We start from the raw sequence: 17,470 nt of genomic DNA, 5'->3' as shown, positions 1-17,470 counted from the left end.
GTCCAACTCGATCTCAGCTCAGGTCTTGATCTCAGGGTCAAGAGTTCAAACTCCACATTGGTCTCCACGCTGCGTGTGGAGCCCACTTAAAATTAAGAAGAGACACCTGGGTGGCTCAGTCAGTTAAGTCTACCTTCAGCTCAGGTCATGATCCCAGGGTTCTGAGGACTCCCTGCTGAGTGGGAAGTCTGCTTCTCCCTCTGCCCCTTCCCCACCAGTCATGCACGCTTTCGCAAATAAATACGATCTTTTTAAAAAGATTTTAAAAATTAAAAAAAAAAAAAGAGGCACCTGGGTGGTGCAGTTGGTTAAGTCCAACTCCTAGTTTCAGCTCAGGTCATGATCTCACGGTCGTCAGGTTGAGCTCTCCATCAGTGGACAGTCTGCTTGAGATTGTTTCTCCCTCTGCCCCCCAGCTCATGCTCTCTCTCAAATCTTTAAAAAAATTTTAAAAAGAGAAAAAAAAAACATTATTTTACTTTCTCCTGAACACAGAGGCCTTCAGAATTAGGCTATACAGGGGTGATGGGTAGTGGCATAAGGATAGAACTCATTCCTAAATGAACTTCCAATCCTTTTAGTTACCCTTGTCACCCCTCTTTCCAGAAGCCAACTTCTCAGTTTCTTAAGGGGTTCCGTCATATAAATAGGATTGTTTATTGGCTTTGCTTCCTGCTGGTTTAGAATTTAGCTTTTCTAAATCAGCTGAGCCCTTTGCTTTTGACTCCAGAATCTTTTCCTCTATCCTTGAGAGTTTAGGACTCTTATATCCCTTTATCATTTTCAGGGGGTCTTAAGAGTAAACAAATGCAGAAGACTATGTTCAAAACACCATTTTTACCTGGTAATCTAGAGTGATCATTCTATAACATACACCAGATTAATCATAGCATTCTCCTGCTTAAGACCTCCTTCAGTGGTCCCTCATTGCCTACAGGATGACAGACTCTACCAAGGTAAACAAGATGGCTCATTATCTAACCCTATCTGTTACAGTTAACCACTGCTCTCCTACCCTCCACATTCCTCATACCTGGTCCTGAAAGCTCCAGCTATGATAAGACCCTAGTAAATCTTCTGAGCATGCCAACCCCTTATCAAATTTCCACACCTGTGTTTTGGCGGGGTCTCAGGCTGAAATACCCTTTCTTCTCCCCATGTCTGCTCGATGAACATTTATCCCCTATGAAAACATAGCTTAAACATCACCTCCTTGGGATGCTTGGGTGGCTCGGTCGGTTAGGCGTCTGCCTCTGGCTCAGGTCATGATCCCAAGGTCCTGGGATCGAGTCCCACATCAGGCTCCTTGCTCTGCGGGGAGCCTGCTTCTCCCTCTGCTTGAGCAATCTTGTGCTCTCTGCCAAATAAAATCTTTAAAAAAAAAAAAGTCACCTCCTTGGTGCCTTTCTTCAAGCCTTGTATTAGAATTTACCCATCCTCCCCCCACCATCCCATGAACCCAACGTACTGTTGGGAGGGACACTGCCATGACCCTGAATGTCCTTGCAAATTCTTGCTGGGTATGTCAAAAACACAAGGTATTGATTGCTCTTTATTCAGGTCATTTGTCAGGGTTGTTTGGGGTGATGGATCTTCAGAGCTGAGGTAGTCTTTCCCAAGGAGCAGGTTTGCTTCCATTTACTATAAAAGCAAATCCCCCACACTTAGCATTCCTTTCCTGTCACACAACCCACTGCATGTGCAGACATCCATCTCTGCCTGACTCCATCTCCCCAGTGGGACTTGGGATGCATGGAGAACTGACAAATGTGAAGCTCTGGCCACTGCTTTACCATGAGTAACAAATTTCTCTTTGACCCAGGAATCTCAGGTCTATTGCCACGAAACAGTAACAGGCTAGCATATTAGCTTTTCAGTAGGGTGTAAGCCTACACCTTCCCCAAACGGTAACTTACACTTTTTTTTTTTAAAAGATTTTATTTATTTATTTGATAGAGAAAAGACACAGCGAGAGAGGGAACACAAGCTGGGGGAGTGGGAGAGGGAGAAGCAGGCTTCCCGCGGAGCAGGGAGCCCGATGTGGGGCTCGATCCCAGAACCCTGGGACCATGACCTGAGCTGAAGGCAGACACTTAATGACTGAGCCACCCAGGCGCCCCGGTAACTTACACTTCTTACAGAACCTATCAACAGCTGCATTTAACTTCTTATACTAAATACTTAAGTATCTGGAAAACAGTTTCATGTCTTATGCACCTGTTTCCCCAACTATCTTTTTACTCTTCTCCCATCCACTACATTAATTCCTGGGAAGTTTCAAATGCCTATCCCAGAACCTTGCTGATCCTTTGCACATTTATTGATGCATTCTAATTTCACTTCTTTTTTTTTATTTTTTATTTTTTTAAATTTTTTTAAGATTTTATTTATTTGCGAGAGAGACAATGAGAGACAGAGAGCATGAGAGGGAAGAGGGTCAGAGGGAGAAGCAGACTCCCTGCTGAGCAGGGAGCCCGACGTGGGACTCAATCCCGGGACTCCAGGATCATGACCCGAGCCGAAGGCAGTCGCTTAACCAACTGAGCCACCCAGGCACCCCTAATTTCACTTCTTTTCACCTAATCCTCCACCTCATCTCAGTTGCCAATGTCGTTTCTTTTAAAAATAAAAATGATTTCAAAAACAATTTTGAGTATCCTTGACCCTACCTCCAATGGGTGGGTTTTCCATCCATCACGCAATTAACTCAGGAACAGCTAGTTGGAAGGAACGCAGAGGACAAGGGATGTGGAAAGGGAGCATGGAGCTACCACGCTTTCCAAGCATACCACTCACCCCCGCGTCTCCATGTCACCAACCAGGAAGTTCTCCAGACCACGAGTCCTTCTGGGTTTTTATAGAGGCTTAATTATGAGGGCACAATTGATTAAATCACTGGCCATTCCCTGTTGATTCAACCTGTAGCTCCTCTCCCCTCCCTGAAAGTCAAGGAGGTGTGGCTGAAAGTTCAACCCTCTAATCACATGGTCAGTTCCCCTGGAAAAGAGTCCTTATTCTTAGGTGTTTTCAGAAAGTCACCTCATTAACATAAACACAGGTGTAGCTGAAAGGAATTTGTTATGAATATCGACACCTTTATTAGTGGCAAACCAAAAAACACTCAACCATAGAGAACAAATGGTTATGAGAGGGGAGGTGGGTGGGTGAGGGATGGGTTAAATAGTGATGGGGATGGGATTAAGAGTACACTTACCTTGATGAGCACTGAGTAATATATGGAACTGTTGAATCATTATATTGTACACCTGAAACTAATATAGCACTGTATGTTGACTACACTGGAATTTAAAAAAAACACACCTTTATTGCTCTTATCACTTAGGAAATCTCAACGACTTTAAGGTATCTGTGCTAGAAATAGGATAAAGACCAAATATATATCTTATTATAAATCACAGTATCATACTACCCTGAAGACAAGGCTAGCTCCCTGTTGTGTGCTTTGCACCATCACAGTTGGGATAATGGTGTGTTATATGGTTTACTTTTTTTTAAGATTTTATTTATTTATTTGAGAGAGAGAGCACATGAGAGGGGGGAGGGTCAGAGGGAGAAGCAGACTCCCTGCCGAGCAGGGAGCCCGATGCGGGACTCGATCCAGGGACTCCAGGATCATGACCTGAGCCGAAGGCAGTCGCTTAACCAACTGAGCCACCCAGGCGCCTGATACATGATTTACTCTTAACAGTGCTCAGCTGCCCAGTTGAAAGTGGAGAAAATTAGTGGTTGGGTTCACTCAGGCTTGTTTTGTCAGATGGCTAGGAAAGAATGGAGGGATGAGGAAGGTCCCACTGTTCGCAAGAGGGAGTCTATTATATTAAAGTTCTGCAGAGGAACAAAAACACATATAAACATACACATACCACATAAAATATATAAAAGTATATGTTTGAAAGAGAGAGAGATACATGTATTTTAAGAAATTGGCTCACACATTTGTGAGGGCTGTCAAATTTGAAATCTATAGAGCAGGCCAGCAGGCTGGAAACTCTGGCAGGGTTTCTATGTTGCAATTTTGAAAATTCTGTCTCCAGGAAACCTCCATCTTTATTCTTAAGACCTACAACTGACTGGATGAGGTCCACTCACATTATGGAGAGTAATCTGCTTTATTCAGTCTACTGATGGAGCACCTGGGTGGCTCAGTCTGTTAAGTGTCCGACTCTTATTTCAGTTCACGTCATGGAATCCAGCCCCACGTGCACTGAGCGCTGCATCACGTGGGGCTCTATGTTCAGCAGGGAGTCTGCTTGAGAGTCTCCCTCGTCCTCTGCCCCTCCCTCTACTCACGCTCTAAAATCAATCTTTTTTTTTTAAGTCTACTGATTTAAATGTTAATCAAATCTAAAAAATAACTTCACCACATCTAGACTGGTGTTTGAACAACTGAGCACCACAGCCTAGCCAAGTTAACACAAAATTAATCATCACATTGAAGATAGCCATCAGAATGTCAATATTGAAGCCAATTTTCTTTTTTTTTTTTAAAGATTTTATTTATTTATTTGACAGAGAGATAGACAGAAGAGCACAAGCAGAGGGAGTGGCAGAGGGAGAGGGAGAAGCAGGCTCTGCACTGAGCAGCGAACCCGATGCGGGGCTCGATCCCAGGACCCTGAGATCATGACCTGAGCCGAAGGCAGACGCTTAACCATCTGAGCCACCCAGGCGCCCGAAGCCAAACAATTTTCAATGAAGCAAATTCAAAGGCTGAGGAAGAGTACAGGACCCTTGTGGGCCTCTTTTGTGCAGTCATTTTCCATTTTGTCACAGTGCAAGGAGTTCAGTATTATGGTAGATCCTGAGAACTTCCAAAAAAGTTAAAAGCAGGGGCGCCTGGATGGCTCAGTCATTAAGTGTCTGCCTTCGGCTCAGGTCATGATCCCAGTCCTGGGATCGAGCCCCGCATCGGGCTCCCTGCTCCACGGGAAGCCTGCTTCTCCCTGTCCCACTCCCCCTGCTTGTGTTCCCTCTCTCGCTGTCTCTCTCTGTCAAATAAATAAATAAAATCTTTTAAAAAAAAATGTTAAAAGCACTGGTTCCTGCCATCTAACAACTTCTCAGCTACATAAGAAGAAAATTTATGCACACACAAAAAATGAGTTTACATTGCATACTATAGCTTAGTCTAAAATGTCTAAGGGGCATGCAGCTTTTCCTGAGAGGCTTGGATTTTCATTTTGACTTAAACAAGAAGGCAACTTTCCTTAGGAGTTGACTAAGCTCTATTTGAAATCCAAAGAAAGAAGGCATGGGAAGTGATGCCCTGGGGCAAGATTTTCAGAGGCAGTAATATATACGCATATATTATTTTATTTTTTGCTTAGAGGTGGGACTTGGTATGTTTATTTTTAAAAGAGACTATATTTTAGAGCAGTTTTAGTTCACAGCAAAATTGAGCAGAAATACAGAGTTCTCACAAACCCCCTGCCCCCACACATGCATAGCCTCCTCCATTATCAACACCCCCACCAGGACAGTACATTTGTTTCAACTGATAAACCTACATGGATACATCATTATCACCCAAACTCTATAGTTTACATTAGGGTTTACTCTTGGTGATGTACACTATGGGTTGGAACAAATATATAATGACATGTATCCACCATTATAATATCACACAGAGTAGTTTCACTGTCCTAAAAATTCTCTGTGCCCCTCCTATTCATCCCTTCCTCCCCCACCACCCCTGGCAACCACTGATGTCTCCACAGTTTTGCCTTTTGCAGAATGGCATATAGTTGGACTCACACAGTAGGTAGCTTTCACAGATTGGCTTCTTTCACTCGGTAATACGCATTTAAGTTCCCTCCATGTCTTTCCATGGCCTGATAGCTCATTTCTTTTTAGGACTGAATAATATTCTATTCTCTGGATGTACCACAATTTGTTGATTTACCTACTTTAATTTGATTTAAAAAAAAAATTCCCCCAACCACAAACACATGCACACACACATTTTGGAAATCTAAGACACCTCTTCTGTTACACTCCCCATTCCCACTAGTATTTTTGCAGAACTTACTACTATTATAGTGCTTACTTAGCATTACATTTTAAATAACTTTATGTGTCCTTTCTACTCAGCCAGGAATTTTTTCCTGTTCATAAGCAATGGCCTATTTATTGAAATGTCTGGATCAGAGAAATAAGATCTGACTAGCTGGTGTTAAGAAGGGAGCCTGGATGTGACTATTCCTGTGCTATTCATCATAATGCACTGAGTAAGGTCACTATTAAAAAAAGCACACACACATATTTAAACATATTACATGTATTTGTCACCAATGCATCACAATGAAGTCACAAAAAAGTAGGCTTAGTTTAATTCACAACAAGATAGATCCTGTGAAAACACATTTTTCATCTTCTTTGTGATTTTCAATACTCTGCTTATTTTAATTTAAAGCAGTTAAACATTTGAGAGTATATGTATAAAACTGTAATTAATTCAGACTTCAGAAACTTGGGAAATAAAAGGTCATGATGGAGAAACATTAAGAAATTTGTAGAATTACCAAACTCTCACAGTACCATATTCCTTTATAAAAGCAGCTCAGTAAAACAAAATAAAAACAATGGGAGACAAAAACTATGGAAAACACAAAAGTCAAATCAGAGATTTTGGTTTAGTACTTTCCCTGAGTCTCTTGTTTTTAAAAATCAAATGTAACTGAGGCCAATTCAAAATTGACCCACAGGTCTTGCCTCCTCCATGCTGACATGAGGAATACATTTAAGACAAGAGGCTATATACTCAAATGTTCCCAGGGCTTTATTCAAATGCCAATTTGCTTAAGTCACTGCCACAGGGTTATGTGACCTGCTGCTGCCTGCTGCGCATGGGCTTAAAGAGCTGTCAAGATTTTATCTTGGCCTGCCATAATATAACATATGAAACTATATACCAAATGAAGACAGAAGATTTCAGTTATTAATAAATATTAAATTTCTAAATGGATTTGGACACTATATACATCAAATTTAGGTAACTTAATAACACAGAAACAAACACTTTTATGTTTTAAAAAAGCTTACATAAACAGGGGTTGGGGGCAGGTCAACTTAATATTTTAAATCTCAGATGTTATAAGAAAACACTTTTAAAAAATTGTTAAATCCCAATAAAATAAAGTAGAAAAAAGTGATAAGGTGATGCTTAGAATTAGATGGGCATGCTAATTCCGAAATAGTTGTCACCTTGATTCTTAAGCAAAATTGGCCCCTACAATGTTTCTACTTGATCATTTAATTCCAACTATGTATATATATTTATACATATATATGTGTATATGTTTGCAAATGATCAAGCAGCAGTTCATTAAAAGAAAATATAATTAATAAGGATAAAAGGGTTGTTAGAATCTAAAAATTTTTTACTTCAAATGTACTAGGTTACTTGCTGGGCTTATACTATAAGGGCACTAAGTAGTATGAATCAAATGTACTTTATAATCAAATGTAGGAAAGCATCTTCCACAGACATGTTTTTAGAATCATTTTTAAGACATCTCAAAGACAGGTGGCAAAGCACTGCTAAACTGTCTCCCTTCATTATAATGAAATCTCAATTTCAGAGTAACAGCCAACATTTCAAAAACTAATAATCATTCACTATCTTAAAATTGAGGGGTGAAATGATGGCTCTAACCACCAAAAGTATGACACTTTTTCACATTCCTATTAATTATTTAAGTAATGTAAGTGCCCCGTTGCACAGGCGGGAAAGGTGAGGCACAAAAAGGTATGTATTTGTTGTTCTTGTTTTAAGTTTTGTTAGACAGGGAAGCCAAGGTCAAAACCACACTGAGAACTCCAGGAGCCTGACACTTTTGGGATATAATGGATTCAAGGTTTGCATGAAATGTTATATTTAACTCATGTCCTGTTTACATCACACCATCTTAGTCTAACCTCTTGCAAACTCTTTAAAGCGTGGACCTGGCAAATGCCACTCACCCCACCTTCTCTGACCAGGTAAAAAAAAAAGGCTAGCTGATGCTTGTGCGTTAAAAAAAAAAGAACAAAGAACAAAAGAAACACCAATGTTGTAGTATTATTTACGATTAGCAAGGTTTCAATTATGAAAATACTCCACAACTGAATTTCAATAACTTTCAAGAAACATTCCACAAAATTCTCTAAGAATCTGTGGGAAGGTACAGTGCCTGACAATCCTCACTAAAACAGAAATTTACCTATTCTTTGCATTATTGTTGCTGATGCAAAATTAAATGTATATGACCTCGGAAGTGGTAGACTCAAAGTACTAAACTACTAAATAAAACTGAAAGGATCATCCAAATTCCTAGATAACACCGAAGTATTTATCTAGGATTGTTAAGGAAAGCATAGCACTTTGGTACTCTTTTCAGAACTCTCAAAACTTGTAAAGGTAAACATAAGCATGTGGCATTTTACAACGTTTCAAGGGAGTAACAACAGTAAATGGATAGGATGTTAACCACCACTAAAACTTCTTAACCAACTTTATATCTTGAAAAATCTTATCTGTCCCTACCAGCTACCACTCCAATTCCACAGGGTATTTTCCAGTGAGACAAGCTGTACAATGACCATTCTTTTCAAAGCATTCCAGACCATTCCCATTCTCTTGAATCATAATATGCTGCTTTTCCACTTTCTGTTTTTTAAACTTTATCCCTTCTTGTACAGATGAAACCAGTCCTCCCACTGACAGATATACAACACTGTTTGCTCCTACAGAAGGAAAGAGAGAAAAAGGAAAAGGTCATTACACTTCCTTTGGAAAGGATGAACTGCCTCAAAAAATGACAGTTACAAACAGAAAAACTCAAGCCATGATAAAAATTCCTCCTTTAGCCTCTTTAAAAGGGGGCGGGGGAAGGAAGAAGTATGTAATAAAACTCTGGGCCTTTATTATTTTATTTTATTTTTTTTTTAAGATTTTATTTATTTGTGAGAGAGACAATGAGAGAGAGACAGAGAGCATGAGAGGGAGGAGGGTCAGAGGCAGAAGCAGACTCCCTGCTGAGCAGGGAGCCTGATGTGGGACTCGATCCTGGGACTCCAGGATCATGACCTGAGCCGAAGGCAGTCGCTTAACCAACTGAGCCACCCAGGCGCCCTTGGGCCTTTATTATTTTTTAAAATATGAAATTGGAATTTAAGGGAGAATATAATTTAAAATAACAGTGGAGGCTTCAAATCTAGAATGGATTCAGTAAGCTTCAGGAGTAATTTTCTTGATAACGAAAATAGACTTTGAAGTCAGGAAAATCTGGGTTCAAATATAAGCTCAAGGTCACTACTTTTCCTAAGTCTATTTTTTCATCTATAAGATAAGGGAAACATGGCCTAACTGTAGAGTAGCTGTGATATTATTACAATAATATAGATATGTTCCTGGCAAAGAGTAAATGTTCACAATAAGATATCAATTGGGTGATATTCAAAATATTTAACTGGCAAGGCACAGGCATGTCAAAAGAAGCACCAGCCGTAATCAAGCAGTGTGGAGGTACCAAGGTACACTGGCTAAACATCTGTGTGCTATTTAAATACTTTATCTCACCTAATTTGAAAAGCAAATGTTTTATCCAGGATAACCTAGATCTCCAATTCTGCTGACTTCATTATTAAAGATAACTCTACAGTAGCTTTTCACTTTTCAATTTGTACCCACATCCAAATTATTCTATTAGAATCTGTGGTAAAATTATTTTTTTCTTGGGATCTGATCTTTGTAAGGCTTTAACTGATATGCCTGCAGTTCCCTCTACCTGGAAAGCCTTTCTTCCTTTCCACCTGATCTCACCTTGGCCTTGGTCTCCAATACAGCACTTACCATGGTGTCTATATACACCAGGCACTCTCATTATTCAGGATAGTGTTCAATATCGGCTCAACATGTCATACAATACGTATTTTTAACAAATACTGGACATTGTTTTTTTTTTTATTACAAGTGTAAAGACTGACAAGCTTTGGATTTTCTCTGTTAATAAAGTTTAGGGGCGCCTGGGTGGCTCAGTCGTTAAGCGTCTGCTTTCGGCTCAGGTCATGATCCCAGGGTCCTGGGATCGAGCCCCACATTGGGCTCCCTGCTCGGCGGGAAGCCTCTTCTCCCTCTCCCACTCCCCCTGCTTGTGTTCCCTGTTCTCGCTGTGTCTCTGTCAAATAAATAAAATCTTAAAAAAAATAAATAAATAAAAAATAAATAAAGTTTATAGAAATTTTAATACCTACCCAGATATTTTGCAAGATGTTCAAATTCAGGTTTATTGGCAATAAGCTCTTCTTTTGTTGGTATGTTTATTCCCATAAAGCATGGATATCTAATTGGTGGTGAAGCCACTCTAATGTGTACCTTGGAAAGAAATCATTTTCACATATTATTTTGACATGCATTTTAAGAATAATCGTGTAAGGGGCGCCTGGGTGGCTCAGTCAGTTAGGAGTCCAACTCTTGATTTTGGCTCAGGTCATGACCTCAGGGTCATGAGACTGAGCCCCAATTCAGGCTCCATGCTCCTCATGGAGCCTGCTTAAGATTCTCTCTCCCTCTCCCTCTGCCCCTAACCCCCTCACACACTCACAAACTCTTAAAAAAAAAAATCTGAAGAGATTATCATAATCATAATAACAGTCATAAAAAAGTTGGAAACTCATAATTGCAATTACTTTTTTTTTATTCATTTATTTACTTTTTAGAGGGAGAGAGCACACACACAAGCAAGCAGGGCAGAAGAGGCAGAAGGAGAGGGAGAGAGTCTCAAGCACACTCTATGCTGAGCACGGAGCCCAAGGCCGGGCTTGATCTCATGACCCTGGGATCATGACCTGAGTGGAAACCAAGAGTCAGACTCTGAAATGACTGTACCGCCCAGGCGTCCCTCATAATTACAATTATCTTTAAAGCTTTGTAGAAAGACTGCCACTGCTTTCCATGCCACTTTCTCCTACAAGAGACTTTATTTTTGAATCCATTCAACCATTAGTTGTAAATTACATCTCTTCAGTAATGTTTATTTTTTAAAATCACTTCTGTAATTTGAATTACTGAGATATTTAGAGTTAGAATAAGCTCTGAGATTTAAAAATATTACCCGGTGTGGCAAATTTATTACAATAGGATTTGCTCTGCATCTTCAAAAAGAGAAATACTCTAAAAATTTAAAAAGCACTCTATTTTGTGGTTTTAGTTTTTAAAATTACATACATGCTTTCCAAGTTACTGCACAGTTATTACTAAACCAACTTATATGAAAGATGACAATTTATTATATTGAACTATCCATTTTCATTCACTGTACTACATTGCAATTTTTATGCCAGTATCCTATTGTTAATTATCAGTACTTTAGGATATGTTTTAATATTACTTACCTCTTTTGCACCAGATTCTTTGAGCAATTTGATTATGGGTGAAATGGTATTGCCTCTTACAATTGAATCATCTACAAGAACAATTCTTTTGCCTTTAAAGTTGTCCGACAATACTCCAAATTTTTTTGCAACACCAAGTTGTCTTAACCTCATGTTTGGTTGAATGAAGGTTCTTCCTACATACCGGTTTTTACATAGCACTTCCACATATGGAAGCCCACACTGATAGACAAGAAACAAAAGGACAATGAGCAGCAATAAATAGAGAACCCTAGGTTCCTATTTTCTCTAGGTCATGCTTCCATTATAATATGTATACAAACATTTGAAATTGCTATTCTGAACTCTCCATTAACAGACTACAATTTTCCTTCACTATTTAAATTGTAGGGAAAAAAGGCAAAAAGAAATATCATTCAAAGTAATATACTCAGTGGGAAAACCAATTCATTTTGCCAGGAGTTATAATGCTTTTAAACAAATATTTCTCTGTCCTGGAAGGGAACACTAAGCGTGTGAAGACATGACAAAGAATAAATCACTGTCAGAAAAATTCACAGCAATTAAAAATTATCAGCAAGAAATGAATTAAAACCAGTATGCAAAGGATATACTTTCTCAGGGGGCAGGCGGGATTTCTCCATCTTTCAAGGTAATACTAACCTAAAATGTATGCATATTATTTCTTTTAAAAACTAGTAAGTTAAACTTTTCAACATAGTGAATGTTGAGCAGGACACCCCAGGATCACTATAGTTATATTATCTACCTAGTCATGAAAAATGAAATTAAGCATAGTACTAAAGACATTACATTGAAAAAAAAAAGTTTAAGAAAAAAGGAGCGCCTGGGTGGCTCAGTCGGTTAAACGACCGGCCCTTGATCTCAGCTCAGGTCTTGATCTCAGGGTCATGAATTAGAACCCTTGCGTTGGGCTCTGCACTTGGCACGGAGCCTACTTAAAATAAATAAATAAATAAATTTAAAAATATTACACAAAATGAACATAAATTGCTTTATTATCACCCATACTAAATAGGGAACAAATATACCAGGGTACTTCAAGAAATAGGTTTTAATAAGTAAACATTACCACTAAATTCTATATATATTCATGATGTTACCTTTTTTTTTTTTCATGATGTTATCTTTTTAAATGAAGAGGATCATTCTGCTAATCTTTGGGTGGACTCCACTATAATAGTGCCATTGAATGAAAAGGCTGGAAAATAACCCTTGGAAAGGACCCAGCATTTTCTTTTTCCTTACAATGTGTTGGTAAGTTTCTCTTTATATACAAGGATTTCTAATTTCAGTGCTCAAGAGCATTTCACTACATGTCCAAAGAAAATACCTTTCCTGCGTAACCAAGAGCAGCAGGTGTAGCAGATTCCGGAACAGTGCTAACCAAATCTGCATCCACAGGGGCTTCAATTGCGAGCTGCTGACCACAGCGATATCTTACTGTGTAAACCATTTGGTCTGGAAGGTTTGGAAAAGGAAATGGATTATTTTTACTTAACACGATATTATTATTCTACGAAAATTAGCTTGTTAGAATGCCATACATGGAGTATAAAAAGTAAAGTAAAATATATAAAACAACTAAAGTGGAAATACATAAACTGGGGAATTCACTATTCAAAAAAAAACCCCTGGCCTTAATACACATCTGAACATCATAATCCTTACTCCTAAAAAGGAAAACAAAATCCAGGAATCAAATGAAAGGGAAAAATAGTGATCATATGACTTGTAGATTCAGTCCCATATCCACAACATGTAAGCAATGTGCCTCTAAAGAGCCAGGTAAGCCTTCGAACCAAGAACTGCCACGTTTCAGGGGCGCCTGGGTGGCTCAGTCGGCTAAGCGTCTGCCTTCGGCTCAGGTCATGATCCCAGTGTCCTGGGATCGAGCCCCGCATCGGGCTCTCTGCTCGGCGGGAAACCTGCTTCTCCCTCTCCCACTCCCCCTGCTTGTGTTCCCTCTCTCGCCGTGTCTCTGTCAAATAAATAAATAAAATCTTTAAAAAAAAAAAAAAAGAACTGCCATGTTTTGATGAGATAAATACAACACTTATATAAAAAGTTAAAGATATTTTATTTACCTTCAAATATACTATCTGGTCTTGCAAAATAAACATATTCAAAGATACAAAAAGCCATCGGGTTTCCTTCAGACCTTGGTATAATGTCAAGAGTTTGGACACTACGTTTGGTTATTTCCACGATTTCTCCAGGCAAGACTTCACGGTAATATCTTGGGAAACAATGTTGAAGAAAGAAGACTTTAAATAAACCAGTCCTTAAGACTGATAATAACATCTACTGTAAAGTACACAGAGAGTCCCTGCCCTTATAAAGGAAAAGTGGGGGCGCCTGGGTGGCTCAGTTGGTTGGGCGACTGCCTTCGGCTCAGGTCATGATCCTGGAGTCCCTGGATCGAGTCCCTGGATCGAGTCCCGCATCGGGCTCCCTGCTCAGCAGGGAGCCTGCTTCTGCCTCTGACCCTCCCCCTCCTCATGTGCTCTCTCTCTCTCATTCTCTCTGTCTCAAATAAATAAATAAAATCTTTAAAAAAAAAGGAAAAGTGGTTCAGTTTAAGAGATGGCTTAAAAAATTAAAAAGTAATATTCCTCCAGCAGTAAATCTAATATGTATATTACCCCTAAATTCTAATTTTGAATTTTAAAAAATAAAAGCCCTAAGTTTTACTGAGTTTTGGAAGAATAGAGGCTAAAGAGAACATTTTTATTCTGGCTTAAATTTTTTTATCATAACTATTCCTTGTTGAAGAGATTCTTGATTCTTGCTTTCTAAAAATAGGTCTCATGGGACTGAAAACAAGATGCCAGTTTCAGAATTAGAAGGTATTACAGGAACATTAAAGTCAGTACAACTGCTGAGTACAATGTACAAAAGAAACTGCATTTATAGATATGTCTTCTTGCAGACATCAGAAAGAAAACTTTCATTTAAAAAATTTTTTTATTCATGTGGAAAAAGTGAACATGCTGAAACAAAACTTACCTTGCACCAATTGATAAAAAGCTACAAGATTCTGAAGATACCACCCATCCTTCTATTTCTGAAGATTTTTTCTCTGTAAATCACAAGGCAATATAGTTAATGGATTCAAGAAATTTTACAAGAGGCTACCTATTTCAAGTGAGCAGTTAAACACCAAATAGATAAATTTAAAAAATCCATTTCTACAACTTTCTTTTTCCATTTCTACAACTTTAAGAGCACATGAATCTAACTAGAACTTAAATAAAAATTTGAGAAGAAAAAAAAACCACATCGATCTTCATTCAACTTGAGCCAAAGATAAAACTAATGATGCCAAAATTCTTTCAAAAACTGATTTCAATGTCTCAAACAGACGTCTAGTAAGTCAAAAAGAAAATCACTGAAATCATACTACAATCAAATGAAAAAGCTGGGCAAAGGCAATTCAGACAAAACAGGAATGTCCATTAAATTCTTTAAAAATGGTTCATCCTCAGAAATACTCAAAGAAATGTACGTTAGAAATTGCCTTTTTTTTTTCTTTTTACCTAGTTCCTTCTCACTTATAAGCTTCCTATGCCTCAAGATTTGAGGGTGTGCCAACAGTAGGACAATGACTTGGAAAAGCACTATGAAATTACATTTCTTCTGAGGTGCATTACCTTTATCATTTATATCAGATACAGGCATAAGACGTCCAATGCATAAAGGACGATTTCCATAAGGATCTCGTACTGCATAAATAACATCTCTGTGCATTATAAGCAGGGAGTATGCTGTGGGTGCTTCCTTCATTAAGTTTTTAATCCTGAAATTAATTAAATAATTGAATGAATAACTTCAGTTATAAACACATGGAAGACAGAGCTCTTGTTACCAGAGCTATGAGCTTAGCCTAGTTTTACAATTACCTTGCTACCCAATCTGGGGTGCCATCTTGTTCCTGAGGAGGGGTATAGGCCAGTAACTGGGTAATCATTTCGCTATCAGAACTTGTTGACAAACCAATACCGTGCCGCAGAAGCTATTTAGAATGGAGAAAAGTGTAATCATTAGAGGGAAAGCTCCACCTGACCCTTCTTTACCCAACAGCCCACCATTATACAAAGAAATCAGAAAATCCCGCATTCTACTATTGTATATAGTAATGGAGAAGCACTGCTAGAGGCAATGGGAAGTCTCTGAAGGTTTTTAAGCAAGAAAAAAAAAAGTGTTCTAGGAAGCATAAAGAATAGCTTTTGAAAACTAAGTTTGAAGGAATGTAGACCTACAATAAAGGTGGGGGATAGCAGAGAAGGCACAAGACTTTGGAATTATGATGCTAACATTTTCAGCCCTTGACAATCCTGACCAAGAGGACACATTCTCTTAGGAGTGGCACACTACAGTGGGGACTCTCAAGCCAGGTTTGTTGGTGGTAGTGCTGGTGGCCACCCACCCTCACTGATTATCGCTGATCGAGCAGAATAAAGGAATTAACCATATTGAACAACTAAATGTAGAAGATGTAATAAAAATTGGTTGAACACTCTCATAATGATTACGAGGTTCTGAGTAAGACTGACCAGGATGAGAACATCACCACTGACATGTACAGGCTGAGTTTAAACTCATACTACACAACATTTTCAGTAGGCAGCTAAATGTGTAGAAGTGAAATCCAGCATCTGGGTAAGGGGTTATGTCTACAAAGAATGAGCTAGGTAGTGTTCAGAATTGAACTTCTGGTGGTTATCTCTAAGTGGGTGAGCTTTTTTTTTAAATTAATTTTTACTTCATATTTATACTTTTCTGATTGTATGAATTAAAAAATTATTTTTTCACTTGGGGGCAAAAAAACATTTTATTATCATTATAATACTAGAGCCCAAGAAGAGGGCAGAAGAAAGCTCTGGGAAATAACTAAAGCTAGAATTGAAAATAAAAGGACAATGAGTGGTATGGAAGCATGGTTCTAGATATTTTCCACCCATCAAAATTCACCATAGTTTGACTTCTGTCACTAATTATCCCATGTAAAATGCCTGGTTCTAGAATGCTAAGGAGGTAACTGTGTGTGTAGAACCATCCTGTTAATGAATACCACCTGAGGTTTTTACTTGCAATGTGACCAGATCAAGATTATTAGAATCCAATGGATGGAAGAAACTTGGTGTCAATAAATGAATGGCAAGAAAGGATAATTAAGCTATCAGGAATATAAATATACCAAGTAATTTTAAAAAAAGGAAGATGAAATGATGATGAATAAAGGTATAGGCACAAATTAACACAGAATGCTCCAAATAACATGTTGTGAACAAAAAGAACCTAAGTAAACTCTCTTTGCCCTTTCTCCAAGTGGTTTCCTGTAATTGTTTCCAAATCACTTTTTCTTATATTTGTTATCTTCAAGTTTATATTCTATTTTCTTCTTATGCTTTGAACATAAGGACAAAAGCTAAAGGGATAGGAAGAGTCCATAAACCCTAACTTCTCGTTTCTAACAACAACCATATATTAACTTTTCCAAATCTCTACCCTAAAGCAGTACATTAGAATCATCTTAGAAGCATATTAAAATGCTGACTGACCACCCTCCCACCCCAGACTCTGGGGTGATATCTTAGAATCTGCAAGTATAACAAGTACTCCAGGTAATTCTAATACAGTTGTCCTCTGCAGTAAGTAACAGGTGGCAACAATTAGAAAATATCCTGCACCAAGATCCCCAATAACTTCATTTCATTCATTTATCCTAATCATGATAAAAAGCATTAAAAACACTTACCTTTTTCCTTAATTGAGCAGCATTTACCAATTCGCCATTATGTGCCACAGCTATTTTCCCATGAAGTGTTTCAACAACAAAGGGCTGACAATTTTCTAATTCACAGTTTCCTGTAGTGGCGTATCTTGTGTGTCCAATTCCAAGGTTTGAAATATATAATTTCTTCAAATTGTCTTGAGTAAAGACATGATTTACAAGACCCATTCCCTTGCAAAGTCAAAGTAAAAGCTCATCTTAGAAAAAAAACAGACTTGTGGCCCTAGTCAGTAAAGGCTTTTAAGTTTCTGCTCAGGC

General features: G+C 38.5%; 1 protein-coding gene across 2 annotated transcripts in view; it reads right to left on the bottom strand.

Moving 5' to 3' along the window:
- Positions 1–6,282: 6,282 nt before the first annotated feature.
- PPAT (phosphoribosyl pyrophosphate amidotransferase) overlaps positions 6,283–17,470 on the bottom strand; it is a 37,105-nt gene continuing 25,917 nt past the window's right edge. For both annotated transcript variants that reach the window (XM_006730836.3, XM_081812334.1), the window contains 9 exons: positions 17,177–17,383; positions 15,318–15,430; positions 15,069–15,214; positions 14,425–14,497; positions 13,503–13,654; positions 12,749–12,876; positions 11,395–11,616; positions 10,255–10,375; positions 6,283–8,745 (listed from right to left, as the gene is read on the bottom strand). In XM_006730836.3, the coding sequence (XP_006730899.1) occupies positions 8,549–8,745; positions 10,255–10,375; positions 11,395–11,616; positions 12,749–12,876; positions 13,503–13,654; positions 14,425–14,497; positions 15,069–15,214; positions 15,318–15,430; positions 17,177–17,383 (1,359 nt within the window). In that variant the 3' untranslated portion in view covers positions 6,283–8,548. The remainder of the gene's footprint in view (positions 8,746–10,254; positions 10,376–11,394; positions 11,617–12,748; positions 12,877–13,502; positions 13,655–14,424; positions 14,498–15,068; positions 15,215–15,317; positions 15,431–17,176; positions 17,384–17,470) is intronic.

This window comes from Leptonychotes weddellii, chromosome 2 (assembly GCF_054177405.1).
Source record: "Leptonychotes weddellii isolate Sample4059 chromosome 2, ASM5417740v2, whole genome shotgun sequence".
Lineage (NCBI taxonomy): Eukaryota > Metazoa > Chordata > Mammalia > Carnivora > Phocidae > Leptonychotes > Leptonychotes weddellii.
This window is presented reverse-complemented; position numbering and strand designations above follow the sequence as displayed.